Source organism: Macaca nemestrina, chromosome 1 (assembly GCF_043159975.1).
Source record: "Macaca nemestrina isolate mMacNem1 chromosome 1, mMacNem.hap1, whole genome shotgun sequence".
In the NCBI taxonomy this organism is placed as follows: domain Eukaryota; kingdom Metazoa; phylum Chordata; class Mammalia; order Primates; family Cercopithecidae; genus Macaca; species Macaca nemestrina.
The window spans coordinates 26,086,988-26,114,125 of record NC_092125.1 but is presented as its reverse complement, the minus strand read 5'-3'; the positions used below and the strand labels follow the sequence as shown (position 1 = coordinate 26,114,125).

Sequence of the window (27,138 nt, the reverse complement as noted above, 5' to 3'; positions counted from 1 at the left end):
CTCAAACATTTTAAAACAGGCACAATATTCTAAAGGCATATAAATTCACCATGGGCTTTTGAATGTCCTCACTCCCAACTTCATAATCAAAATTTACAGAAGCAGCAAAAGATCAGAGTTCAGAGGGCTATTTTTTTCCCTTTCCTTATTTAAGGTTGCAAACACATTGACAAAGGCAAAATAAACACCTTTCATAGCAGAAAGACCAAAAAATTGAATGTAAACTATAGCTCTCCCTTAGGAGATTAAACAAATACAAGGTTCATTTGTACCTAGAACAAGGCTCATAACTTCTTGTAGCATGGACATTCAACAGGCACAGAGCAACATTCACCCAAATACCAGCTGCAATTTGTTCTTTAAGGATGCTTCACAAGGATGATATGTCCAGGTAGCCAGTACATATCAGGGACCAGCTGTCCTTTTGTTGTTTGTGGCTATTTATTAAATGTAGTCGCATTACTTTGTTGTGAATATGTACCATCATTTGCTACAATGCTATGAACTGACCTTTAATTTTACTTTTTTTAGCAAATTATTCCAAATCCTGAATAACCTTTCATTTTAAACAGCAAAGTTTCTCCTGTCTAGTGGACTCATGGTTACAGATCATCCTGTCTACAGAAAATCATTTTGTACATTTCTAAGCCCATTATCAGCTTATCTACTCCTGCTAGAAAATGACACAATTTTTTGTCAATTTACATTAACAAAGGCACTGCTACTCCCCATTTATCTCGCTGCTACAAAAACTGGTAAGTCAAGGGTAAAGCTTAAGTAACAGGGACTATGAATTTAGGGTAGAAGTGAAAATAACCAAAGTGGAACTAAATACCCTATTCTTGAATGAACTGAAATCAAGTAAACTTCGCCAGACTTTCTTCTTAACTATAAAACTATTAACCCAAGGTAAAGTCACACAATTTTACCTCCCAACAAACTTTTAAAATAAAAATTTCCAAAAACTTTAGATGTCTAGGTTTTGTTATATCTTACCAAGAGTTACACAGTCGTAAATCTATATTTCACTTCAGCTAAACATCTATTCACTTTTTAAAAATGCTGTCTGCAAATAAACTACTGGACATCTTAAGCTTACTAAAAAAAACTTAAGATTTTTAAATTAAAAAAAAAAACTAGAATAAAAATCTAGCAAATAGCTTCATGTATCTTTAAACACTGATTCTTAAAAATTTATATGCTGGCCGGGTGCGGTGGCTCAAGCCTGTAATCTCAGCACTTTGGTAGGCCGAGACGGGCGGATCACGAGGTCAAGAGATCGAGACCATCCTGGCTAACCCGGTGAAACCCTGTCTCTACTAAAAAAATACAAAAAATTAGCCGGGCGAGGTGGCGGCGCCTGTAGTCCCAGCTACTCGGGAGGCTGAGGCAGGAGAATGGCGTGAACCCGGGAGGCGGAGCTTGCAGTGAGCTGAGATCCGGCCACTGCACTCCAGGCTGGGCGACAGAGCCAGACTCCGTCTCAAAAAAAACAAAAAACAAAAAAACAAAAAACAAAAAAAAAAATTTATATGCTGAAAATGAGGTTTGAGAATAGGTATTTTAAACTATTTATAATCCTACAGTCGATTCTAGTCAGAAGTTATCTGAGCAAAGAGAAAATAAACAAAGCCTGGCGTAAACAGTCCCATAGAAAATAGAATCCACAGCCATGGGGCTGCCCTTCAATTTCCCAATTCATTCCACTAAGTCTCATGATGCAACATCTGTCACTTTCATAGGGAAAACAGAAGCCAAGCCAGATCCTCCACACTTTAAGATATGGTCCCTTATTATCTATTTTAACAGAAGTATCAAAAAGCGATTTTTTTTTAATTTATTTATTTTTGAGACAGAGTCTCGCTCTGTTGCTCAGGCTGCAGTGCAGGGGCATGATCTCGGCTCACTGAACTTCCACCTCCTGGGTTCAAGCAATTCTTGTGCCTCAGCCTCCCTCCCAAGTAGGTGGGATTATAGGCACACACCAGTTACCCTGGCTGATTTTTTTGCTGTTGTATTTTTTGTAGAAATGGAGTTTCACCATGTTGGCCAGGCTGCTCTTGAACTCCCAGCCTCAAGCGATCCACCCACCTCAGCCTCCCAAAGTGCTGGGATTACTTTGGGAGTGTGAGCCACTGCACCCAGCCAAAAAGTGATTTTATTTGGAATGCATTTCATGATTTTATTTCTTGCTCCCTGAGCATGCAGTGATTAGGGTGGATGGGAGGTGGCACTCAGGCAGATAATTCACAAAGTCACCACACAAGGGTGATAGACAGATGATCCAGCACTGAGATAATCAACCCAGTGAAAATGCTACACTGGGGACAACGTTTTGCCCTTTCCAGAGACAAGATATCTTGAGCTGGGGTCGGCTATTAGAGGAGCAGAATTGAAGGCTCCCTTTGAGCCCATTCTGCAAACGGGGATGCATTTCAGATAATGAGACAAGAGATGGCATTGAGTTAGTACACAGCACGTCCAATACCCAACAAGCAGCCTCAGAGAGACTGGGACAAGAGGGAGAGGGGACTGGAAGCCATCTCTTCTGGTCTGAAGGGCAGTGCTCCTCCCAAGACAGCATTCAGAGAGCCAACAGCCCAGGGCAGATCACGCCAGGACAGTGCTTCCACATGGCTGGCTGAGTACCACATTCCCATCTGCAAAAGAGTCACCTTATTGGTTCCCTTAACTTCCAAAATGCAGCGAGCCCTCCTTCACCCAGCAGTGAACAGAAGAGAAGGGAATGCAGGTCAGCAGGGAGATAGAGACCATTATTAACCACAGGTCTGAAACCCTAATTCTTTACTCACTCATCAGGTTGCTTTTAACCACTGCTGTTGCTTGGTAACAGGTTTCAGCAGATTTGAAATGGATTTCTTCCTCCCACAGTCTAACAAAAACAAGTAGGGAAACAACTAAAGAACAAGGCAACTTAAGGAAAACCCTGGGAGGCAGGGTCATGCAAAAGCTGCTTATGGTGTCCTGACAGGAGCTGTCTGAGCAAACTGGCCACAGGCAGTGAGTGAAAGCAAAGCAGAAGCCTTTCTACAAGGCCCATCTCCTGCCAAGAACCCCTCCCTGACGCCTCCACTGGTGGGGTCTGGGATAGGCTCTTTACCCTCTCAGAGGATGGAGGCAATACCATTCACTGGGCAGTCGCTGTGAATACTGAATGAGAAAAAACATGGCAGTGTCCACAGGGCCAGGCACATCGTACTAGATAAGTATTTGTTAGATAAACTAATGATTAGAGACATTCACTCTCACGTTCCAAAGTTGCCAGTTATTTCTGGGATTAAGTAACACCTACCCTACTGAGGCTCTACTTATGCCTAGCCCTATTCTAAGCACTTGACGTGTCTTACTGACATCTTGCAATGACCCAGCAGGAATTGTTATTCCCACAATTTTTAAACAGATGAACAAACTGAGGAACCAGAGGTTAGGTAACTTGTTCAATATGACACAACTAGTATATGATTAGTCCTAGCTCACACCCAGATGCAACTGACTTCAAAGACTACATTCACTACTATTATGCTATAAAGCCTATAAAGCCCTGGTGACATCTTAGTACCCTGGCCTCATGTCCCACAAAGTCAATCCAGGGATTAAAAAAGACATGGGGCTGGGCGCGGTGGCTCACGCCTGTAATCCCAGCACTTTGGGAAGCCAAGGCAGGCAGATCACTTGAGACCAGAAGTTCGAGACCAGTCTGGACAACATGGTGAAACCCCATTTCTACTAAAAATACAAAAATTAGCTGGGTGTGGTGGCACATGCCTGTAGTCCCAGCTACTTGGGAGGCTGAGGCACGAGAATCGCTTGAACCCGGAAGGCAGAGGTTGCAGTGAGCTGAGATCACGCCACCGCACTCCAGCCTGGAAAACTGAGGGAGACTCCGTTTCAAAATTAAAGCAGTGTGTAGAGGGAAATTTACAGCACTAAATGCCCACAAGAGAAAGCAGGAAAGATCTAAAATCGACACCCTAACATCACAATTAAAAGAACTAGAGAAGCAAGAGCAAACAAATTCAAAAGCTAGCAGAAGAGAAGAAATAACTAAGATCACAGCAGAACTGAAGGAGATAGAGACCACGAAAACCCATTCAAAAAACCAATGAACCCAGGAGCTGGTTTTTTAAAAGATCAACAAAATAGATAGACCGCTAGTCAGACTAATAAAGAAGAAAAGAGAGAAGAATAAAATAGGCACAATAAAAAATGGTAAAGGGAATATCACCACCTATCCCACAGAAATACAAACCATCAGAGAATACTATAAACATCTCTATGCAAATAAAGTAGAAAATCTAGAAGAAATGGATAAATTCCTGGACACATACACCCTCCCAACACTAAACCAGGAAGAAGTCAAATCCCCGAATAGGCCAATAACAAGTTCTGAAATTGAGGCAGTAATAGCCTACCAACCAAAAAAAAGTCCAAGACCAGACGGATTCACAGCCGAATTCTACCAGAGGTACAAAGAGGAGCTAGTAGCATTCCTTCTGAAACTATTCCAAACGATAGAAAAACAGGGAATCCTCCCTAACTCAATAGATGCAGAAAAGCATTCAACAAAATTCAACAGCCCTTCATGCTAAAAACTCTTAATAAACTAGGTATTGATGGAACATATCTCAAAATAATAAGAGCTGTTTATGACAAACCCACAGCCAATGTCATACTGAATGGGCAAAAACTGGAAGCATTCCCTTTGAAAACCAGCACAAGACAAGGATGCCCTCTCTCATCACTCCTATTCAACATAGTATTATAAGTTCTGGCCAGGGCAATCAGGCAAGAGAATGAAATAAAGGGTATTCAATTAGGAAAAGAGGAAATCTTAAACGTAAGACCCAAAAAAACCCTAGAAGAAAACCTAGGCAATATCATTCAGGACATAGGCATGAGCAAAGACTTCATGACTAAAACACCAAAAGCAATAGCAACAAAAGCCAAAATAGACAAATGGGATCTCATTAAACTAAAGAGCTTCTGCACAACAAATGAAACTATCATCAGAATGAACAGGCAACCTACAGAATGGGAGAAAATTTTGCAATCTATCCATCTGACAAACGGCTAATCTCTAGAATCTACATAGAACTTAAACAAATTTATAAGAAAAAAACAAATAACCCCATCGAAAAGTGGGCGAAGGATATGAAAGACACTTCTCAAAAGAAGACATTTATGTGACCAACAAACACATGAAAAAATGATCATCACTGGTCATTAGGGAAATGCAAATCAAAACCACAATGAGATACCATCTCATGCCAGTTAGAAGGGCAATCATTAAAAAGTCAGGAAACAACAGATGCTGGAGAGGATGTGAAGAAATAGGAATGCTTTTACACTGTTAGTGGGAGTGTAAATTAGTTCAACCATTGTGGAAGACAGTGTGGTGAGTCCTCAAGGATCTAGAACTAGAAATACCATTTGACCCAGAGATCCCATTACTGGGTATATACCCAAAGGGTTATAAATCATTCTACTATGACACATGCAAACTGCAGCACTGTTCACAACAGCAAAGCCTTGGAACCAACCCAAATGTCCATTAATGATAGATTGGATAAAGAAAATGTGGCATATATACACCATGGAATAGTATGCAGCCATAAAAAAGGACGAGTTCATGTCCTTTGTAGGGACATGGATGAAGCTGGAAACCATCATTCTCAGCAAACTATCGCAAGAACAGAAAACCAAACACCGCACGTTCTCACTCATAAGTGGGAGTTGAACAACGAGAACACATGGAAAAAGGAGGGGAACATCACACACCGGGGCCTGTTGGGGGATAGGGGGCTAGGGGAGGGATAGCATTATATGTATATCTATGTAACAAACCCGCATGTCCTGCACATGTACCCCAGAACTTAAAGTATAATAAAAAATAATTTCCAGAATCTCGTATAAAAAAAGACTAAAATTTAAAATGCAGTTTATGTAAAAGATCAACAGAACTTAAAGATAATCACTGTGAGTGACTTAGAGCAAAAATTCAAAAAATGAAAAAGACTAGTATACTACAAGACTATCTGAAAAAAAAGAAATAATATCACAGAGTATCAAAAACTTGAATGGGAACAAGAACTCTGCAGTTTGAGATTTCTGATAGTCATGAAAAAGAAGACCTGTTGCATAAAAACCACTTGATGTAAAATGAAATTGCCAGGCTCAGGCTGGAAATAGACACAATAAAAAATCAAATCCTGGAAAAGAAATACCTAAAAGACATTGAAATTATAAAAAGAAAGCATGAAGACCTCAAAAGGCTCTAAAACAGAATGGGGAAACATCAACAAAAGCGATAGCCCATTATAGTGGACAGCTTACTGCTCTGACAGATGAGAACACAATGCTCTGTTCCAAACTGGAGAAGGAAAAACAAAGCAGGCAAAGAATGACGAAATGGAATCATACCATCATAGACTGAATGCTGCTCTACGTGATCATGATCAAAGTCACTCAACAGAAAAAGACCAAGAGCTTGATTTCCAGGGCACGGTAGAGAAATTGTGTCATTTACAGGAAAATTTGAATTCTCATGTTCTGATTCTCAACAACTTTCTAAAGCTAAGAGTAAGTTCAGGGGCCTCAAAACTGAGCTCCATTACACGAGAGGCTCTGAAAGAAAAGGCTTTGGTTTTTGAACACATACAAAGAGAGCTAAACCAAACAGTGTCAAATGAAGGACATTGAAAAAATGTACACAAATGGCCAAGATAAAGTAGAAAAATGCACAGAAAAGCAAGTAAGATTATGTCAACTACAAAGACAAACTATGTTGCTTCAACAGCAACTGGATGATGTTCACAACAAAGCTGACAATCAAGAAAAAACAGTAATTGATATTCAAGCCAAATGTGATGCTACAGTACAAAATCTTCAGGTTGAGTGCATAAAGCACAGTCTTTTGCTAGAAGAGTAAGAGGATGATCAATAAAGTTAATCATTTGAAAGAAAAACAATGTCAATATGAAAGAGAGAAAGCAGAAAGAGAAGTAGTTGTGAGACAACTTCAACAAAAACAGGGTGATGTCCTAAACAATCAACAAAAGCTTCGCTGGATGCTTCATTGAGACACTGCATCCGTTGAGGAAGTGAGATGCAAGATTCAAGGAAGAAATTAGGCCAGACGAGAATTCAATTTCAAGAAAAACAGTATCAACTTACAGCAACTATGAGATGTACTAAGGAGACGCAAGGCCACATACAAAAGCTCCAAACAGAAAATTCCATGTTAAGAAATACAATTAAAAAGCATGATGGCCAAATTGAGCAGCTTCAGAAAATCCTGCGAAGTTCAATGCAGCAGTTGTTGAAAGAAAATGAAACTACAGAAACAGATGAAGCTTATTCTGAATTTAAATCTGGATCCTCTACAGCAGAGGTCCCCAACCTGCAGGCCACGGACAGGTCCATGACCTGTCAGGAACCAGCTACACAGCAGGAGAGTTACTGTGGATCTTCTAGATTATCTGCATGCCACGTGACTCTTATAACCAGTTTTTAATTTCCACAAAAAACAAAACAAACAAACAAAAACGCCTGCTTGGCTTTGGATGGGGACTGCACTATATCTATAGATTAATATGGGAAAGAATTAACATCAACAATGTTGAGTCTCTCAACCTATGAACAAGATACTTACTTAAGTCTTCTTTAATTTTTCTTAGCAATGCTTTTTAGTTATCAGTGTACAGATATTCCATATAGTTTGTCAGGTTTATTCCCAAGAATTTTATATTTTAATGCTATTGTAAATAGTATTATTTTTAAATTTTCAATTCCTAATTCTTCTAACAGAGAAACATAATTGATTTTTGTGTATCGATTATATATCCTGCAGTGTCACAAAACTCACTTGCTGGTTTCAGTAACCTGGTAATGGATTTTATTTGGTTTTCTACATAGATGATAATATCTGTGAATAGACAGTTTTACTTATTTATTTTCAATCTAAAGGCCTTTTATTTTTCTCCTTCCCTCCCTCTTTCCCCCAACTCCCAATTAAAACATGATTGCAGTGGCTAGAATTTCCAGTACAATGTTGAATATAAGTGGTAAGAGTTGACCTCTCTTATTCTCAATCTTAGGGGAAAACATTCAGCCTTTCATCATTACAAAGGATGTTAGCAGAAGATATTTTAAAGATGCCCTTCAATAGGTTAAGGAAATTCTCTTGTATCCCTAGTTTGCTGAGATTATTTTTTAAATAAAGAATGGTTGTTCAATCTAAAAAAAAAAAAAAAAGGACATGGAGATGGAGGGGTGAGCCTTCTAGGTGTCTTATTCCAGGTTGCTGGAGCTGCTGGAGCTCACAGTGATTAGCCAAGCCTCGTATCAGTTCTAAAGAAAAGGAACCATGAGCACTCCTGACCTCCTCCATGCCCCTTCTGACACCACAGCCCTTCTGAGATCTGTCTCCAAGAGGCACCTGGGATGTGAAAGAATCCCACAGAAGCCAAAGGGGTAGCATAAAATTTCCCTTCCTGGCTGAGGACAGGTTAGGGATCTGAGCAGATGACTGGATGCTGTCAACAGCCTAGAAAGAACCTGGGAAGACTACTAGCTCCTCTCTCTGGCCCCGTTAGCTCCCCAGCCTCAGAAGACAAGACTGGCAGGGCACAGTGGCTCACACCTGTAATCCCAGCACTTTGGGAGGTCGAGGCGGGTGGATCACCTGAGGTCAGGCATTTCAGACCAGCTTGGCCAACATGGTGAAACCCTGTCTCCACTAAAAACACAAATATTAGCACAGGCATGGTGGCAGGCACCTGTAATCCCAGCTACTTGGGAGGCTAAGGCAGGAGAATTGCTTGAACCCAGGAGGCGGAGGTTGCAGTGAGCCGAGATCACGCCACTGCACTCAAGCCTGGGTGACAGAGTGAGACTCCATCTCAAAAAGAAAAGATAAAAAAAGACCAGTCAGTCTGAGTTCTTAGCCACAGTAGGACAAAGAAAGGTTCAGCAATTAGCCACAAGCAAGGAGACAACCATCAGGTCACTTCCTTCAGTTTAGTGGTGACAGAGGAGGAGCCCTAGTGGACCAGTTGGCCCTGTGCAAAGAGCAGAAAGGCAATCCAGATAAATGTAATTTGTAGGATGACTCTGGAGGTCCTGGAGGGCCAGGAACACTGGCTGACAAGACAGGGTACTAATGGTGGTCAGGCAACAAGGAGGAGCTGACAGGGAACACAAGGGACAGTGAACATCCTACAGATCCAGGAAGAAGCTTCCAAAAGAGATGGGCAGGGACAGCCAGGTAGGAGATGGCTTGGCTGATGAAAATGGGGAAAACAGTCATAGGCAGTTACAGGAGGCACAACCAGAAACAGGCCAGAAAACTCTGGGTCATGAAGGAGGCTGAAGCTGTGGCTTTGGGTGGACCCAAAAACCAATGTGGGCCTTGATTCCCTTGACTGAACAGTGGGATAACAATCCCTGCTTCCTTACAAGGCTGTCCATAAGAACCAGGTAAGATCATGGACACAAAAGCACTTTGTAGGTTAGACATCAGGCTGATAAGAGACCACCTGCAGTTTATGGAATCCTCCCCAGTGTCCCCAGCACAGGCTGAGTGCAAACACCAGGACTATTTAAAGGTCACTGGGCAGGCGTGCCTACTTCCTGTTGGCCGCACAGCAGGGATCTGTCTTCCCACCCCACTCTCCCCTGGCCCAACGCCAGGGGAGAAGGGAAAATAAAATCAGTTTAAAAGCAAACATTTATAAATAATGAAGAAAAAAAATATAGCTGAGAACAGCAGGATTTTTCACCTCTTATGGGCTCTTGTCCAAAAAGAAATAGCAGTGTTTTCTGCTGCTGCTCTGTTCTTTCCCCATCTAGTGCCAGGAGGTCATAAAGAAAGATATGTAGGGAGAGGGAGGGAGGGATGGCAAATAAAACCCAAGAGAAAAGAGCCTTCACCTAATGTCAGAAAATACATTCCACAGTCAGGCGTAGAATCAGAACACCAAGAATGCTTAGATTCAAATTCCGAAACAGCATACACCACCAAAAAGTGCTTCTTTTCTACCTCACTCCACGGCCAGGCTCTTCAGGGGCTTGTGTAAAGCAGAGTCACTTGTTCTTAGATGCCAGAGGAGAAGCAGACTCACTCTATGCAGGACAGTGGTGATGGTTTCCACAGAGGGACAACTGGACCCCAAAACTCTGTCCCTTACTGTTGCTCCCCTGTGATCTCTGATGGGGCTGCCTTTTGCCACCTGGGAATCACTTGCACCCAAGGGTTATCTGCTGCTGCTGAACAGGTTTGTATTCATGGGAATTCAGTGGGACAACATCCAGAGAGGAAACAGGTACGTGAGGAAGATTCCATTCCGCAAGATATAGAACCCACTTCTCATCCTGTGCTACTGACATTCAGGTTCGAGAATGTATTGTTGCTTCCAAAAGTAACACTCAGATGTTCGAATCACAAGCAACACATTGCTGCAAGATAAAAGGCACATGTCTGTAAGACAGAGGTTTCGAAGATAGTTACAAAACTGTCCACCAGCTTCTGTCCATAGTGCCTTCCAAAGCTTCGCAAAACTGGCCATGAATTATGCAAGACACACGGCAAAACATTTCTTCACAGCATCCCTAGGAAAGAAAAGACACAAAGATGAGTGGGACGTCGTCACCCCAAAGGCACTTTAGAGGGCACCCAAAGTGGAAGCTGCAGAGTAGAAAGCACCTAGATTGAAAGATCAGACCTACACAGCATCAAACTGCAGCTTCAACATTTATTAGTAGTACTATCCTGGGAAAGTTCCTTGTCCTGTTTGAGTTCCAAATTCCTCATCTGTAAGAGGGGATGTCCCCACTTACCCCCCAGTCTGATTATGGGAATAGTCATCATAATCAGAGAAAAAGATAATATAGACTATCAGAAACTAAGAAGTCAGTCAGGACTGCTGCACTTCAATATCGGCCAAAATCACAGAATGCACTGAGAGCATTAAATATTAACTGGGACCTTTCTTCATTCTAAGCAGGCAGCAGAAGGGAGCCCACTATGGGTTCTGAGCACTTATTAATATGCTATATTAGCCTTATCACAGATATATACTGCTTGGAATTCAGTGTAGAGGGTGCAAGGAAGAGTTGGTCTTCAAGAAATTACTATTCTACCCAAGCAAGCACCTCCATTTCCACCACCACACCACACTGTGCAATGTGGCACTAGGCTTCTCATACCCCAGTTCTGTTCCACGTTCTCAACTGTGCTGCACTAAGGACACTGAGAGTCACATAAGGGAGGGAGAGGGGAATGGATGCATTTCCATGAGTAGACACTGCATTTAATATCAAGATGATTCCAGGGCAGCATTTCTTGAGATACACTCTGCACTGTAGTCCCAGAAGAGTCTCTGCACAAGAAGGGTTTTATGGCCACATAAGTCCCCCTCATGGCAGCTCACAATACACATAGCATATGGAAGGATCTAGCAAGCCAGGCAAAGAGGAACTTACCTAATTTTGCTTAACCTGTTTCTCAGATTACTTGATCATAGAACTCTTTTCTTCCACAGAAACACTATTTCTGTGGAACACCATGGGAAAAGCTATTCTAGGGGAACTTACAAATAGAAGGGTGGGGCCAGGCATGGTGGTTCACGCCTGTAAACCCAGCATTTTGGGAGGCCGAGGCGGGCTGATGACTTGAGGTCAGGAGTTCGAGACCAGCCTGGTCAACATGGTGAAACCCCGTCTCTACTAAAAATACAAAAAATGAGCCTGGAGTGGTGGCGTGCGCATGGAGGCTGAGGCAGGAGAATAGCTTGAACCCGGGAGGTTGGAGACTGAGGTGAGCTGAGGTCAGGTCACTGCACTCCAACCTGGGCCATAGAGTAGGACTCCATCTCAAAAAAAAAAAAAAAAAATAGAAGGGTGGGATCTAGCTCTGTGATTCCCTCCCTACTAGAGGAGTAATTCATTTGCTCAGCACATGAAACTCACTATCTCAAATAAAATTCCATCATTCTATCAATCACTTGTACATAAATTTTATACATGCCAATCCAGATCAAGCCTGAAGCTCTGATGAATGACTCCAAGCAAGTTTCACGAATGAGACCTGTGCAACTGCATTGGCCCCATACTTAGAAGGGTTCACATTGGGTTTCATGCCTTGATTTGATGATGTTGCCATCTTGAAATTCATAATCTTTTTTTTTTTTTTTTTTTTGTGAGACAGAGTCTCGCTCAGTTGCCCAGGCTGGAGTGCAATGGTGTAATCTCAGCTCACTACAACCTCCGCCTCCCAGGTTCAAGAGATTCTCCTGCCTCAGCCTCCTGAGTAGCTGGGATTACAGATGCGGGCCACCACGCCCGGCTAATTTTGGTATTTTTAGTAGAGACAGGATTTCACCATGTTGGTCAAGCTGGTCTTGAAGTCCTGACCTCAGGTGATTCACCCACCTCAGCCTCCCAAAGTGCTGGGATTACAGGAGTGAGCCACTGCGCTCGGCCTATGATTTTTGAACAAGAAGCTCACATTTTTATTTTGCACTGGACCCTGAAAATTATGTAGCTGGTTCAGGGACCAAGAAATATTCAAATGTTGGCAGGCTGATCAGTATCTCATTGGATCCTCAGTTATGATGGACTCTGGCTTACTTCACATAAAAATCTAGCTTCCCGGGACATCCCTGCCCATATTCTTCTCAGAAAAGCCACCAGGCCCCAAAACCAGCCAGGTCTGCATGGAGTATTTCATAACTGCTACCCTCCTAGAATTTATCAGTGAAGCCACTCAGCTACCTTTCACTTGAAAGGCTTAACTTCGCATCCAATCAATCACTCCTCAGCACTTTCAAATCACTGTCAGCAACAGTCTTGGAATTTGTTAAGACATAAGATTGCTCTTCCTCCTTCCCAAGTCATGCATAATTTTTCATTTCCTCAGTACAGTTTGTTTTTTTTTTTTTTTTGAGACAGAGTCTTGCTCTGTCACCCAGGCTGGAGTGCAGTGGCGTGATCTCGGCTCACTGCAAGCTCCACCTCCCAGGTTCACACCATTCTCCAGCCTCAGCCTCCCGAGTAGCTGGGACTACAGGCGCCCGCCACCACGCCCTGCTAATTTTTTATATTTTCAGTAGAGACGAGGTTTCACCGTGTTAGCCAGCATGGTCTCGATCTCCTGACCGCGTGATCTGCCCGTCTTGGCCTCCCAAAGTGCTGGGATTACAGGCGTGAGCCACTGCACCAAAGTCAGAGGCAAAGATCACGCGGCTAATTTTGAGAGGGTCATAACTGAAAGTGCTTAAAGAGCTTTGGAGTATTAGAATTTCAGAGCTAAAAGAGGGCTCTGGAGATGATCTAGACCAACTCAGTCTACTTATCAATGCTTTGAGGCCAGAGGGGTCAAGAGAGTTGCTCGAGGTCACACTGCTAGTTAGGAAGCCCTGGTACTGCTTACTCTCCATTTATAAACTCTTGTGAAACTTTTCCAGCAGTGGGATATTGCAAGAAGCACGAATTGAGATCCCTCCATATCTTACTCAGTGATATTAAATGACATTCACCTTTATTTAAAAAAAAAAAAAAAAAAAAAAAAACCCTACTCAAAGCTACAGGTTAAAAGAGTAACAATGTGCATATATGCACTATATATAAGAGTAGAATGTTCACAGCATCGGAAATTGATGTACCTGGGTAATATCCATCATTAATTGTATAATTAGAGTGGGTGGTGTAGTGACCTTAAACTTACTTAAATGAGATGTATAGTATTTGTCTACTTGGCTCAAAAGACGTCAGTTAAGATAAATAAAATAAGATGTACTCTCTGAAAGCAGACTCTAAATTAAAATGAATGACAGAAATTGTATTTCCAAATACACAGTCTTACCTTGCAAATGGTATGAAGGAAAGGCTATACCTATAATGAAAAACAAAACAAAGGGTCAAATGAGATGAAGGGAGTAGCAGATTATCCAGCGGAATGGGCTTTTGAGCTTTAAGAGTACCTGCATCGATTTATCCAGACCCTCTCCCATCCTCAGCCTGGGGGGTGAGCATGTGCACACAAAGGCCCACGCATATACATGTATGTGTACCCAAACACACACACTATGGCTATGTACAGACAGGTAGCCACAGAAGAAGGGCAAAAGGTTCATGTGGCGATAACCCCTATGACCTCAGCCTCACTGCAGTACTGCTAGAAACTTGAGCTAGCAGCAATCGCCTAAAAGTCAGATTTCAGATACCCGGATGGCACAGAAACTCTATTCTGAAAAAGTATCAAATGAAACTCAGAATAGTTGAACCGCCCCCTTTTTTTTGAGACAGGGTCGTGCTCTGTCACCTAGGCTGCTGGAATATAGTGGTTCAATCATACCTCACTGCAGCCTTGAATTCCTAGGCTCAAGCTTAGGAGGCTCAAGCAATCCCCCTGCCTCAGCCTCCAGAATCGCTGGGACTAAGTATGTGCCACCATGCCCGGCTAATTTTTAATTTTTTTTTTTTTTTTTTTTTTTTTTTTTTTTTTTTTTGCAAAGACCAGGTCTTGCTACACTGTCCAGGCTAGTCTCAAACTCCTGGCTTCAAGCAATCCTCCCACCTCAGCCTCCCAAAGTCTTGGCATTACAGTGTGAGCCACCCATACCTGGCACAGTTGAACTCCTAACATTTTATAAATTCTAAACAGAATTTAACTTCTACCCAATTGGGATAATTTTAAAAGAAGAGAAAAGAGAATTAAAAAGAAGAAGAAAAAAAAAATGCTACCAACTACTCTGTGGGTGAAAATGTAGTATGTCCAAAGGTATCTTGGTAAATCCCAGTTAGCTCAGCCCTTTTGCTTAGAAGGGAACCATATACAAGGAAGAGGCTCCAGAACTCTATAGAACCAGGCACTGTGTGTCAGGCAGGCTGTAAGCTGGTCAGCTCTTAGAAAAGCAAACACAGTCAGAACGTGTCAGTGTTGAAGGGAATATCCCCGTTCAGCTGAACCCATGTGAATGCTGAACCTTTGAAACTGGATTCAAAATCAGTCTACAAGCAAAGCAAGGTGTGTGTATATGGGTACCAATTTCTGCCCTAGAAGAAAATCAAAATATAAACAGTCTACCACTCAAATGTGCATTTAAACACACACACACACACACACAAAAACACCACCATCCTTCTCCATATCTTATACTTCCCATGTACAGAAGCTCAATTACTTATCAACACAGTAAATTCCAAAAGGCAATTTGAAACTATATTTATTCAAAAGTCCAAAATTGCTAAAGGGAGGGATGGGAGTTAAGCTTACAGTCTCAAGATTCATTTCTACCAAATAGGAGTTAAACCAATTCTTGGGAACTTTAAAATGTCCAGAATCCTGTTTTCTTTACATTGTAGCAAACATTTTTTTCAAAAATAGGTGAGTCACATCTATATTCAAACTGTTCTGGCAGATACCACCCCTTGATATACTTTGAAAGAACTACAGGAATGTCTTGGAACCTACAGATTCCACGTGTGTCACCACCCCCTCACTCTGATGTCGTATAGGCTTGAAAGGACCAAGAACCTCCAGCCCCATTCATGGTTTCACAAAATGTCTCCAGCGTCCCTTTTACTATGCTTGGCTCTGGAGTTACAATTTCCTGCTCTTCAGCTGAATTACCAAAAGTCAACAGGCCTCTAAGCACATACGCAGATCTTAGAGCCCACAGACACACGTTTTTCCATTTCGTCAGTGACTGTTCCTCATCTCCTGCTGACAATTCACTCTTTGTCCTTCTGTTAAATGATTCATTCTATCACAAATGTAACACTCATTATTTTTCTTACCGCTTTCCTTTTTTGTTAACCTCTATTGGACTCACAAGCCTTTTTAACATCCCTTATAATACTTTTATTGTCCTTGCACTTACCGGACATGAGTGGTTTAATAATATTTGTAACATCTCAAAAATCAACCATTAGTTCAGCAAAAATGCCACAGCAGGCAAGCAGCCTCCTGTGACCACTCAAGACCACTAATGCCATCTATTGGCAGTGGGCTGGGTTGATGGGCATTTGCTCTGGAGCCTGACTTCACTTTCATCAATGAGAATCCTTAAATTAAAGAGTTTCTGTGTTTTCTTAATTCTCCCACCCACAATATGTGAGTTTTATCTCCTTCGGCTACATTAGTCAGTGGGCTATGTGGGAGGGGATTGTTTAAAAGGTTACTTACCACGTCAGTGCCAAAGACTGCAAAATGCAGAAGATAAGTGCAAGTCCCTTGTTATGCCACTGGAAAAATAATAATATGGTTATAGGAGAGTGTGAGACAAGGGGCAAAAGCCAAAATGGTTAAGAAAAATTAAAATATACATTTACCCAAAAGGCAGAACACAGGGTAAGTGCAAAACACAACTAAAGGGAGAAAGGAAACATTAATTAATGACAATAACATGGCAGAAAAAAAAAAAAAAAAAACCTCAAAACTTGTTATTCTTGACAAACGCACAACACTTATGCATCCTTCATCTCAAGGCAGTTAACCCACCTGAGCACCCATGTTTGGCAGAACAGTTAAAAATCTCCACGAAATCAAACTAGCCAATAAAGATTCACATAGCTTAAAAAGAGAAAGACGTTCTTTTACTTTCAAGTTTTCCCAGAACCTCTGCCCAGCAAACAAATCACATTTCAGGCCCACCCATTCATCCGTCCATCCATCTTTTCATTCGAATGCACTAAAGAAAGCTTAACACAAATCTATTTTAACTCCTACCGAATGCTAGTCTCTGCAGCAGAAAGCACATGCAAGGACAAAGGTTAACATGAGATATCAATCTCACAGTCAGCATGCCAGTTATTTGTTTACCTATCACCTAACACTTTCCCTAAGGCCATTCTTAGAAAGCTCTTCCTACAGGAGACTTGTCCAGGCCGTGGACATCTGAGGCTGGCCAAGGACAACTGGTGCTAGAGCAGTTAGCCATGCCTTTCCTCGCCATCCTTCTATAACAGTAACTACTCATATGTCCTAAACATTCTCTGTGTCCAGCATCGTGCCCAATACTCTAAAAGGACACTAAATAAATAGTAAATGTGGTCACAGCTTTTGAGAACTCACCTATTTGAACAAATGAGATTACACAAATGAAACTAAAAATAAAAGTATGTTCATCAAGTTCCAAATGTAGTAATAGTTATAAAAGTCCAGAGAGTGCAGGTCTGGGATGATTTTGACAACCACAGGGAAGAAAATAGGCCAAAAATGAGAGGCATTTGGGGTCAATGGGACAGGAAGCTATAACAAAGCTGAAGACAATGTTGTCAGAGCAGGGTACAAGGATGACAGGCCATATGGAGGCCATTCCCACTTTGGGGAGACTGACGAAAAACAGTAATAAGTCTCCAAGTCAGATAATGAGGAATAAAGAGGCCATTCTATAAGGCAGGACACCCACCCTAGAGAATGAGTCCTGTGTTTGAGTTATTCCCTCTAAGCCCTGCCTGTGTGTGGCTTCAACAGTCACCAGGAAGGTGTCTGAGCTCCCTTACTACCACCATACCACTCTGGCTAATCTGACAAGCAATGCCCTCTAGAGGTGCTTTTCAGAACTGGTAGCACCTTGACACCCACTGAAACACAAAGTAGGAGAGGAGGGGATTGCGGCATTAGGTAGAATGTTCCCTTCTGCCACATGGTTATAGGAATAAGGTAATAAGTCAAGCTGAATGGAAAAAGAGAAGAGGTCCTTAGGTTTAAAAGGAAAAAAATCTTATACAACAGAAATAAAAACTCCCATTTGAGAAGTCCAGCTAAAAAGCAGACCTTACCAGCACCATGATCGTTGCAATCAAACGTGTAGGTTCAAACATTCGCTTCAGCTGTTTCACTGGTCCCATGAGGAAGATGGTACTAAAAGGCAAACACACCCACACAAGCTGTTCAGAACAGAACTGCACTAGGCACACTGAGTCGCCTCCCCAAGATTTCCTGTGGCAACAGTAGCTAACATTTGAAAAGCTCTTATTCTGTAGAAGGCACTGTGCTGAAGGGCCTTTTATACATTATTCTCATTTAATCCATCACCAACCAACCCATAAAGTAGGAACAATTACCACACAGAGCCCACAGAGTTACTTTATCCAAGGCCACCCAACTAGGGAATGATAGACCCAGGCTGTAAACGCATGTGGGTTTGACTGTAGATTCATATCATACCACTAGGTTAGATAAGCCTTCTCCTTGAGAGGTGCTACCTTGCCTCCCTGACAATACCTACTCATGGAAACAAACAAGGCTCAGGAAGTTTAACGAAAAACCATACCTTACAGGCTTAGGTAGGTTATGTTAAAAAGCAGAGCATTTCATTTTCTTTCATAATCTTCAGGGAATGATTCTAATGATGATGATATCATCATGGGTTATTTGTTGAATGTTTGCTAAATGCCAGATATTACATGTATTACCTCACTTCTTCTCAACAATTTTGTGAGTTACGTATTACACTTATTTTAGAGATGAGAAAATCACACAGCTACCAAAGAGCTGGTATTTGACTCTATAGCTATTAGATTCCAAAGCTCTAAAAAGACAGTCCCAGCATGCTTGGGTTTTTTGTCTGTTTGTTTGTTTGTTTTGAGATGGAGTCTTGCTCTGTCGCCAGGCTGGAGTGCAGTGATGTGATCTCGGCTCACTGCAACCTCCGCCTCCCGGGTTCAAGTGATTCTCCTGCCTCAGCCTCCAGAGTAGCTGGGACTACAGGCACACATCACCACATCCAGCTAATTTTTGTATTTTTAGTAGAGACAAGGTTTCATCATGTTGGCCAGGATGGTCTCGATCTCTTGACCTCGTGATCCACCCACCTCAGCCTCCCAAAGTGCTGGGATTATAGGGGTGAGCCACTGCGCCTGGTCCCCAGCATGCTTTCTGTATGAATGAGAGATTGCTAGCAAGAGTAATCACAAATGAAGCAGACTGTCATGTCTAACCCATCAACTTGGCGTGAGCCACCACACTTCGCCAATAAGTCTTCCTCTCTTTGAAGTGCCATTAAGTTGCAAGGCTTCACTCTCAAGTGCCCCAACTAAAAGAACACTTCTTTAACCTACACCGAATAAGAAGCAACAGTCAAGACTGGTCCTAAAAATTAAACACAGCATATACACAAAACTATAACAGACTACAGGCAAAGACACAAACTCCCAAATGCCCTGAAAATAACAATTTGCTCCCTTTATTATTTCCCTACACAGTGCTATGAAGAATTCAGCCCATAGCAATTTGCTAAAGAGCTCTTCTGGACTAAGCAACACACCCATATATTTATGCTCAGTCTAGACTATACATTGTAACTTACACTGTCTGCCCAAAACAACCCCCCACCAAAAGTTAGTATTGGAGAAAGCTTTAGAGGCAACAAAAGACATCTCTAAGGGTCAGCATTTTACTGTCATAAGCACCAATAAATTAAGCTTTAAGCAGGTGGCCAGAATCATGCACTCAATCATTTAATTAACATCTCCCATTTCCAGCCAGACTCAGAGCTAAGTTTGGGTACAACTGGGGACAAATAAGATACATGTGCAGCCCTTATCAAGTGGCTTACAGACCTAACAAGTCAGTGTAGTAAAATGCTACCTGCACTGGCACATAAATATAGATGGAATACTGAGAGCCCAAAGGAAAAGGTCATCAATTCTGGAGAGGAGGAGGTAATCAGGAAAAGCTTCATAGAAGAGGTGGCTTTTGGGCCAGGTCTTAACAAATGAGCAAGTATCTACCAAACCAGGGCAGCTACAGATAGGGCAGCGTTCCAGAAGGAGAAAACAACCTAACAAGGGCACAACGACATTTTGGGAAATGCAAGAAGTTCAGCCTGGCTGGGAAGCACACTGGGTAGGGAACGGGACAGCGGTGAAGCCAGATCTCAAAGAGGCTTAACTGTATGCATGTTGAGGAATTTGGACTTCATCTGTAGAGACAAAACAGGGAGCCACTCGCGGGGGCTAAGTAGGGTTATAAGTGAATGGCTCTACAGCTCAGTGGAAAATGGCCTGGAGAGGGGCAATGGAGGAGACAGAGAGACCCCGCAGAGGCATCTTGTTCAGGTAAGGGTGATACAGGCCAAAGCTAAGACGAGCTCAGATATCACCTTCTCTAGGAAGCCCTCCGTGACTCAGGTCGTGTCAGCTGCCCCTCCTTGAGCATCTCTTTCCATATCTTGTTATATCATGAGTTCTATGTCTGCCTGGCAGGGACCAAACTGGACTTGTCTTTGTATCCTCTGAGCCCAGCACAGAGTGTGATCAATGCTTACCCACTGAGCATACAAGTCAGTCAGTGAAGCACAAACAGCCATGGGGACACAGAGGAAGGAGCCAGGAAGACAGGGATACATCAAGCCCTGGTGAGCAATCATGGCGGGGAGACTTGGACCCCCAGGACTCTGAAGCCATTTACAGAGACACAAGGGAAGGGAAAAGGGGGAAAAAAGATGCCTGAGTTCAGGTTCCTGCAGGTCATTCAGGTAGAGGCTAGGCCAGGGCTCCCAGTTGGAGAGGGTGGAGTTGTTAGCACCAGTGTGATTGAAGCATCGGTGTGAAAGCTCGACCTGGAAAGTCTGTGCATTCACAACATGCAGAATGGGCTGCCCACCTCCAGGAAGCGCTCAGATGCCCTGCCCACATGAGCTGCTACTCAGGTCTGGGAAGGTCTGACACTTAATACAAACGAGTTTCCCTTATGGCCACTGGAGTGATGAGCCCTTTGAAAACCATCAACTCAATCTCTGACAGCAATAAGAATACAGCAAGCAGGAGGACTGGGTTGTAAACCCTGGAGAAATCACTGAACTGCTCTGTGCTGCAGTTCCTGAACATGTAAAATCACAATGGCAACACAGTTGCTGCTTTCTCCCAGGTGTTTCAAACTAAGAGATAAAATGTTTTCAAATAATAAGATATGAATGTGAGATAATCTAACCATTTCTCTCTCCAAATCCCTTACAACTACTGGAGCCTCCTCTTTCACCTCCCTCAAGGGCAACCAAAATCCATTTTCCCATTAATGATTAGCTAAGATTGGATTTTTTAAAAAGTTACCTCCCAATTGATGCGATATTACCAAAGGTATAAAACACTGCGAAGAGGAGTAATCCCTTCCTGGGCACCCACAGCAGAAGAGTACCCTAGAATTTAAAGCACAGCGTTTGCACATGAGCAACCCCTCCCACCTGGCCACACAAGCAGAGCTCACTGAGGAAGCCCTGAGGAGGCCGTTTCCCGCCCCACCTCCCTGATTCCCCTCTCCTCTCATCCATGCATTTTAGTGAAGGGCAAAAGGGGAAAGGAGGTGGACAAAAAGGGGAATATATAGCAAAGACGGGTAGGAGGAAAAGACAGAGGAGGGAGGGAAACCTTACCAGCAGTGAGCAGAGAATTCCTATAGCAAAACACGCAATGAAGCCTTTTATCCTGGTCCCCCAGCTTAATGAAGATGCCTCAACAACCTAAAATTGAAAAAAAAAAAAAATACATATACACACACATTTACTAAAAACAAAGCAAGCACAAAATTAAATCTAGAAAGTGTTAAGTTGTACTAGGGAAGGCAAGGAGCACAGAATCCTACACACTCAGGCGATGGGAGTCATCGAATCCAGACTTTATCAGAGCTGTGAAGTTATGATGCAGATATGAATCTCCTCTCCAGCAGCTAACAGCTGTGCCTCCCGCTGAACATCTTCAGAGGCAGAAACTCTTTGCCTTGAGCACAACTCATTTCATGAACAGGAAGGCAAGACAGCCAATCCTAGAGTAGCCCAGAGCCTTCCCACAACCCACACAGGATGAGGACCACACCTGGAAAGGCATTTCCAGGCAGGGTCCCAGGAAATAAGGAAAAGATGAGGGGACGGCACTCAAGCAGCTGCTCCACTGCTCATCCTCTCCTACATCAACTCTCACCCGCATTATTTACTCTTGGTTCAGATGTTGTACTTACAGGGTGCCAGCATCAGTCAACTCATCCAAGTGCAAGACACATCCTGGTTAATTAATGACAGTCCTGCTCATCCTGATTCTTTGCCATCATGATTAATCCCTCCCTGGAGCAAAGTTCAGGAGAAGCCAGGAGTTCCAAAAACACTATTGAAATAGGAGAGCCTGTGAGTAGCTCCCAATGGTTCTTTTCCCATGTCAAAAATGACAACAGCCGGGCACAGTGGCTCATGCCTGTAATCCCAGCACTTTGGGGGGCCAAGGTGGGCACATCACCTGAGGTCAGGAGTTTGAGAGCAGCCTGACCAACATGGTGAAACTTTGTCTCTACTAAAAATACAAAAAATTAGCCAGGTGTGGTGGTACATGCCTGTAATCCCAGCTACTTGGGAGGCTGAGGCAGAAGAATTGCTTGAACCTGGGAGGTGGAGGTTGCAGTGAGCTGAGGTTGTACATTGTACTCCAGCCTGGGCAACAAGAATATAACTCTTGTTGTCTCGGAAAAAAATGACAACAAAGTCTCCGCACTGGTGACCCTGCTCATCTGTCCACCTGATGCAAGTGGGAACAGCTGTTCCAAGCTGGACAAAGACAGCTGCCAGTGAGAGACCAACACCACACAGGGCAGCTAGGCCATGTATATTCACACGGGGCTCACCTTGTACGGCCAGCATGGTCTCCATCTAGCAATGCGGTCAAAGTTCCCTACCATATTTCCACCCGGCTGATGGAAGAAGGTAGATAGTGGCAGAGAGTCAAGAGTCATTAGACTGGCAACTCCCTCAGCCTTGACTACCCCCAGCTCAGGGATCTGTTTTCAACCATGTCTCCAGAGTTCCTGTCAAACCAGAAGCTTGAAAAGAACGATGAGAGGCTCCCCTCAGGTGTGGCACGTATTGCCAAAGACAACCTTAATCTCCACTCAGGAGAAAGGTATTTAGGTCAGGTTATACATTCATACATATTGGAACTGAGCCCATGACCCTGCACAGAAGGCACAAATTAGGGATGATAACAGGTAGCAGGGGCCCAGTGTTAAGACCTGACAAATGAGTCACCTGGTTTTACGCTGAGGTAAACCTCTCCTGGCGGAGTCTGGTTTCCCAAACCCCCCTGGACTCCAAAATGAGCCATGTGATGATGCTCTGGTAGCAGGCTTTACAAGGCCCCAGACAATCTAGTCAGGCTACTTCTGACTAAAGCATTTAACCTCCCACCAGTCTCATTTGAGTGGCACCTAAAATGAGAAGGTACCACTCTTCCTACTCATGCAAGAACCAAAGAACTTACCTTGCCAAGGCGAGAAAAGAACTAGCTGCAGGTGGGAAGAAAAATTGGCCTGGCTTGTTCATAGGAAGAAGAGTGATAGTGGGATTGGCCTGGCTTGTTCACAGAAAGAAAAGCGTAGTGGGATTGGCCTGGCTTGTCTGTAGGAAGAGCGGTAGTAGGATTGTCCTGGCTTGTTCATAGGAAGAAGCATGGTAGTAGGACTGGACTGGCTTGTCTGCAGCAAGAAGAGTGGTAGTAAGATTGGACTGGATGGTTCCCTGAGCACTACATGTCATCAACAGGGATATTTTAAAAGATTCAACCTTTCTATTTTAAGAGGATAAACCATAAGGTTAAGAATGAAATCTGAATTGGCTTTGACATCTAGATTGCTAAATAACCTCAACAGAACAGTGAGATTCCAGCCCTCATAAAAATCAAAATAACTGACAATAGGAAGCAGTTCAGCCAAGAATGTGTTTCTGGTTTCTACCTTCAGAAAGGAAAGTAACACTCCATATTCAAGTCTCTCAAGCTGAATCCATCCAAATGTTACTGTTTGCCAAAATGGAAGGGGTGGGGGGCATATTTCACCACTGTATTTTTCCATTACATGTGGTTGCAAGTTCTTTTACATGCACACTCGGTCAGGGAAGGAGGAAGCTGTTGTTCCACTTCTTCTAACTGGACTCAGTGAAAGCAAAACACTTCTTTTGGCCAAATTATGAAAACAAACTCATAAAATGTCTGTAAATTCATGACTGCTGGAAGCTGTGCTAGCATATTGTTTTTGGAAATTAGAGTAGCTAAAATGGTACCTGGATAGAATGTGTAGGCAATGCGCTCCCGGGCAGTCTGACTGACTGGCAGCTATTCACAAAGGTCCCTTTCACTCTGTGATGTGGAGAGAAGAGAGGCTCTTGCCAAGAAGAAGTAATACTAAGAATTGTTCAGAAAAACAGGATTGGTAGCCAGAAGGTGAGAAAGGAATACTGCTTCATTTCCACACTTTAAAATCAGATACTACTCATACCTTTCTTGTCCCCAGAATCGTTTATTAAAAAAACATAAAACCTATACTTTCAGAAAGAAGCCCATTGAAACTACAGACTTAAGGTGTACTTATGAAGATGAGGTATCCATCACAAAATTCATCATGGGCTATAATTAGATACTGCCATGCAAATTTTATAACTACCTAGGAGAGGTAGGAGAAATAGAACTAGTCATACCTTTATGGTTTGCATTAAAGGAATAAGAGTTTTAAAAAGCACTCTCTTCTAGTGACCTCTTAAAGAGATTTTAAGAGTGCCTAATTCAACTTACCACACAAAACAGCAATTTCCCCATGGAATCCTCCAGTTCTACCAGCCCCCAAACCATGAAAAATATGAGACAATTAAATCAGTACTAATATTTTAAAGGAAGCTCTGAGCTAATCAGTAAATACCAAGCTGAAACAGCCTGGAAGATGAAGTCAGTCGGCAACAAAACATTTCCCAGGAATTCAAGACTTGGGAAGTGCCATACAATGATGTTATAAACAGAATCTCACTCAGAAAGAGGAAACCGATCAAAGTATTTTAGAACAAGAACGAAGCACCTATTCTTTTTAAATTAGGTCCAACAGATGCCTCAGCATAACACATTAAAGCCCTTCTCACAGTATCCAACACAGACATTCACCATTTTAGGTTAAAAACAAGCTCAGCATTTATGTTTGCAAACTTTACTAGTCATCCACTGTTGAGGGTCAGCCCACTGCTTCGTGATGATTTTCGAGACAATAATATCTGCATCGTCCCACTGTCAACACTCCACCCCCCAAGAGTCTGCAGGGAGATAAAGTGTCTCCCTCTTAAGCACCAACTGTTCATAAAGGCTTGTTGACAGTCAATGGAAATAAAGCTTTAAATAATGAGGGTCAGCTACCTACGAGTCAGACCTTTCTTAGGCCTGGTCTGAGGTTCCACTTGAGATTCATAATAGAGGCTAGAAATAAAAAAAAAAAAAGAACCTGTGAAATTACTCCTGAGCCTTGACCAATTAATAAAGGCAACAAATTAAAAAGAACCCACCAACTAGTTTTGAAATGTCAAAAAGTTAAATTTCAGTGCCTCCAACATTCGATCCCATAGTTACTCCCTCAAGGTGAAGATTAAGAGGGCAAGTTTTACGTTCTGAGATGTCATGCAGAAAGTTTAAGTCCCAGTATCACACAAAACAAAACCGAATAAAATCAGCAACCACAAACGTGGGTGAAAGCAGCCTGCTGAGAAAGAAGACCTTGCTGAGAAACCAGAAGAAACACCGATTAGTTTCCAGTTAGCCATATCATCTTAACATCCTCATTTCACAGATGAGGAACAGAGGCTAAAGAATACGCCAAAGAGTGAAGAGAAACGTTATTTTGTCATCCAAAAAGGAAAACAAAAGCTAAAAGCACCCCAAATAGAAATGCAGCATTCTGTGTGGTTCTACAACATAGGACATTAGCAGCCAGGTTTCAGCACGATTAAAACTTTTCTAATAGGCCGGGCGCGGTGGCTCATGCCTGGAATTCCAGCACTTTGGGAGGCAGAGGTGGACGGATCACTTGAGGTCAGGAGTTTGAGAACAGCCTGGCCCAGATGGTGAAACCCCGTATCTAATAAAAACACAAAAAAATAAGCCGGGTTTGGTGGCGGGTGTCTGTAATCCCAGTTACTTGGGAGGCTGAGGTGGAAGAATCGCTTGAACCCAAGAGGCGGAGGCTGCAGTGAGCCGAGATAGCACCACTGCACTCCAGCCTGGACAACAGAGTGAGGCTCTGTCTCGGGGGGGGGGGGGGGGGGGGGGGGGGAAGCTTTTCTAATAAACCAACACGCAGGCAGTCTCCTGAGGCGCTGGGTGTCTAGAGTCTAGGTGTGGGCACTGTGGACACAGAGACACAAGATGTGGTCCCTGTCCTCATGGGATGGGGGGCAGTTTCTCCCCCTCAATCACAAGGCAATGTGTACAGGGAGTGTATAGGGAGTGTCACACCCTATAACCTAAACCGGGCAGAAAACCAAGGCAGAGCTCGCGGCGCGGCCACCAGCCCCGTCGCGAGGTGGGGACCGCCACCCCAACACCTCAGCCTGGGTCTGGCGCTCCGACCCACCCAGCAAGGGCTCCTTCCGCCAGGACCTCGGGGCCCCCAGCTCTACCCGGCCCTAAATCGCATTTCCCGGCCGGGGCCGACAGCCCGGTCGCCCGCCCTCCCACTCGCAGCTCGGGCCAGGGATTTCCTCCTGCGCCGCCCCCTGTCAGGGAGAATGGGCTGAAGGGGCGCGGGGCAGAAAAGAACGCCGCGGCCGACTGCCCCGTGCAGTGCCAGGGCTCCTCGCGGAGCCCTACAGAAGAGGAGGAGAAGGGGCAGAGCTACAGTCCAGAAACTCCAGGGAGTCCCCGCAGGCTTCCCAGGCCCGGGCCGGGGACGTAGCGCGGGAGCGCAGCGAGAGGGGGCCGAGGGCCCCGGGCTCACTCACCTCGGACAGGCCGCTCCGGTCCTCCGTGTCCTGCCCGCTCAGCACTTTCTTCAGCTTGTCCATTGCGGCCCAGTACCCACCGGCTCCAGCCCCTCTGCAGCAGCCTGTTGCGCCTCGCGAAGTTGACGGCTCTTCCGGGTAATAGGCAGCCGCCCCGCCACCCGGGCGCCAACCGCGGCGCGCCCCGCCCAGGCACCTGCCCACCTGGGGGCGCCCGGCATGCCCCGCGCGCCCGCGCCGGCCTTCGCCCTTGTGTTTTTGTCCCGGGAGGCGGGTCGGGCCGGAGGGGCTGGGATTGAAATCACCAGGCGCTGCCAAACATTAATTGGGCGTCCGGAGCAGTTTCAAACCCGAACGGGCTGCGCTCCCTCGCCCTACTTGATCC

At 43.8% G+C, this 27,138-nt stretch overlaps 2 protein-coding genes and 1 pseudogene across 4 annotated transcripts in view; 1 reads left to right on the top strand and 2 right to left on the bottom strand.

Moving 5' to 3' along the window:
* The window catches only part of LOC105493003 (T-box transcription factor 19), a 69,939-nt gene extending 59,790 nt beyond the window's left edge, over window positions 1-10,149 (bottom strand). Inside the window, exon 1 of one of the 2 annotated variants that reach the window (XM_011760427.2) lies at window positions 10,061-10,149. The gene's annotated coding sequence lies outside the window, so the exon portion shown is untranslated. The other variant, XM_011760426.2, reaches the window with a different exon arrangement.
* Window positions 6,099-7,534, top strand: LOC105493004 (ankyrin repeat domain-containing protein 36B pseudogene; annotated as a pseudogene).
* A 340-nt stretch (window positions 10,150-10,489) lies between the features above and the next one.
* On the bottom strand, window positions 10,490-26,938 carry LOC105493005 (SFT2 domain containing 2). Of its 2 annotated transcripts, XM_011760428.3 has the most exons (8): window positions 26,754-26,934; window positions 21,399-21,485; window positions 21,079-21,164; window positions 17,806-17,887; window positions 16,354-16,389; window positions 16,208-16,266; window positions 13,883-13,912; window positions 10,490-10,629 (listed from the first exon to the last, which is right to left on the bottom strand). In XM_011760428.3, exons 1-8 carry the CDS (start codon window positions 26,814-26,816, stop codon window positions 10,590-10,592), a joined length of 483 nt encoding a protein of 160 aa, XP_011758730.1. In that variant the 5' UTR covers window positions 26,817-26,934; the 3' UTR covers window positions 10,490-10,589. The 2 variants fall into 2 exon arrangements, with proteins under 2 accessions (XP_011758730.1, XP_011758731.1); XM_011760429.3 differs by lacking the exon at window positions 16,354-16,389 and having other exon boundaries at window positions 26,754-26,938.
* Window positions 26,939-27,138: the final 200 nt, after the last annotated feature.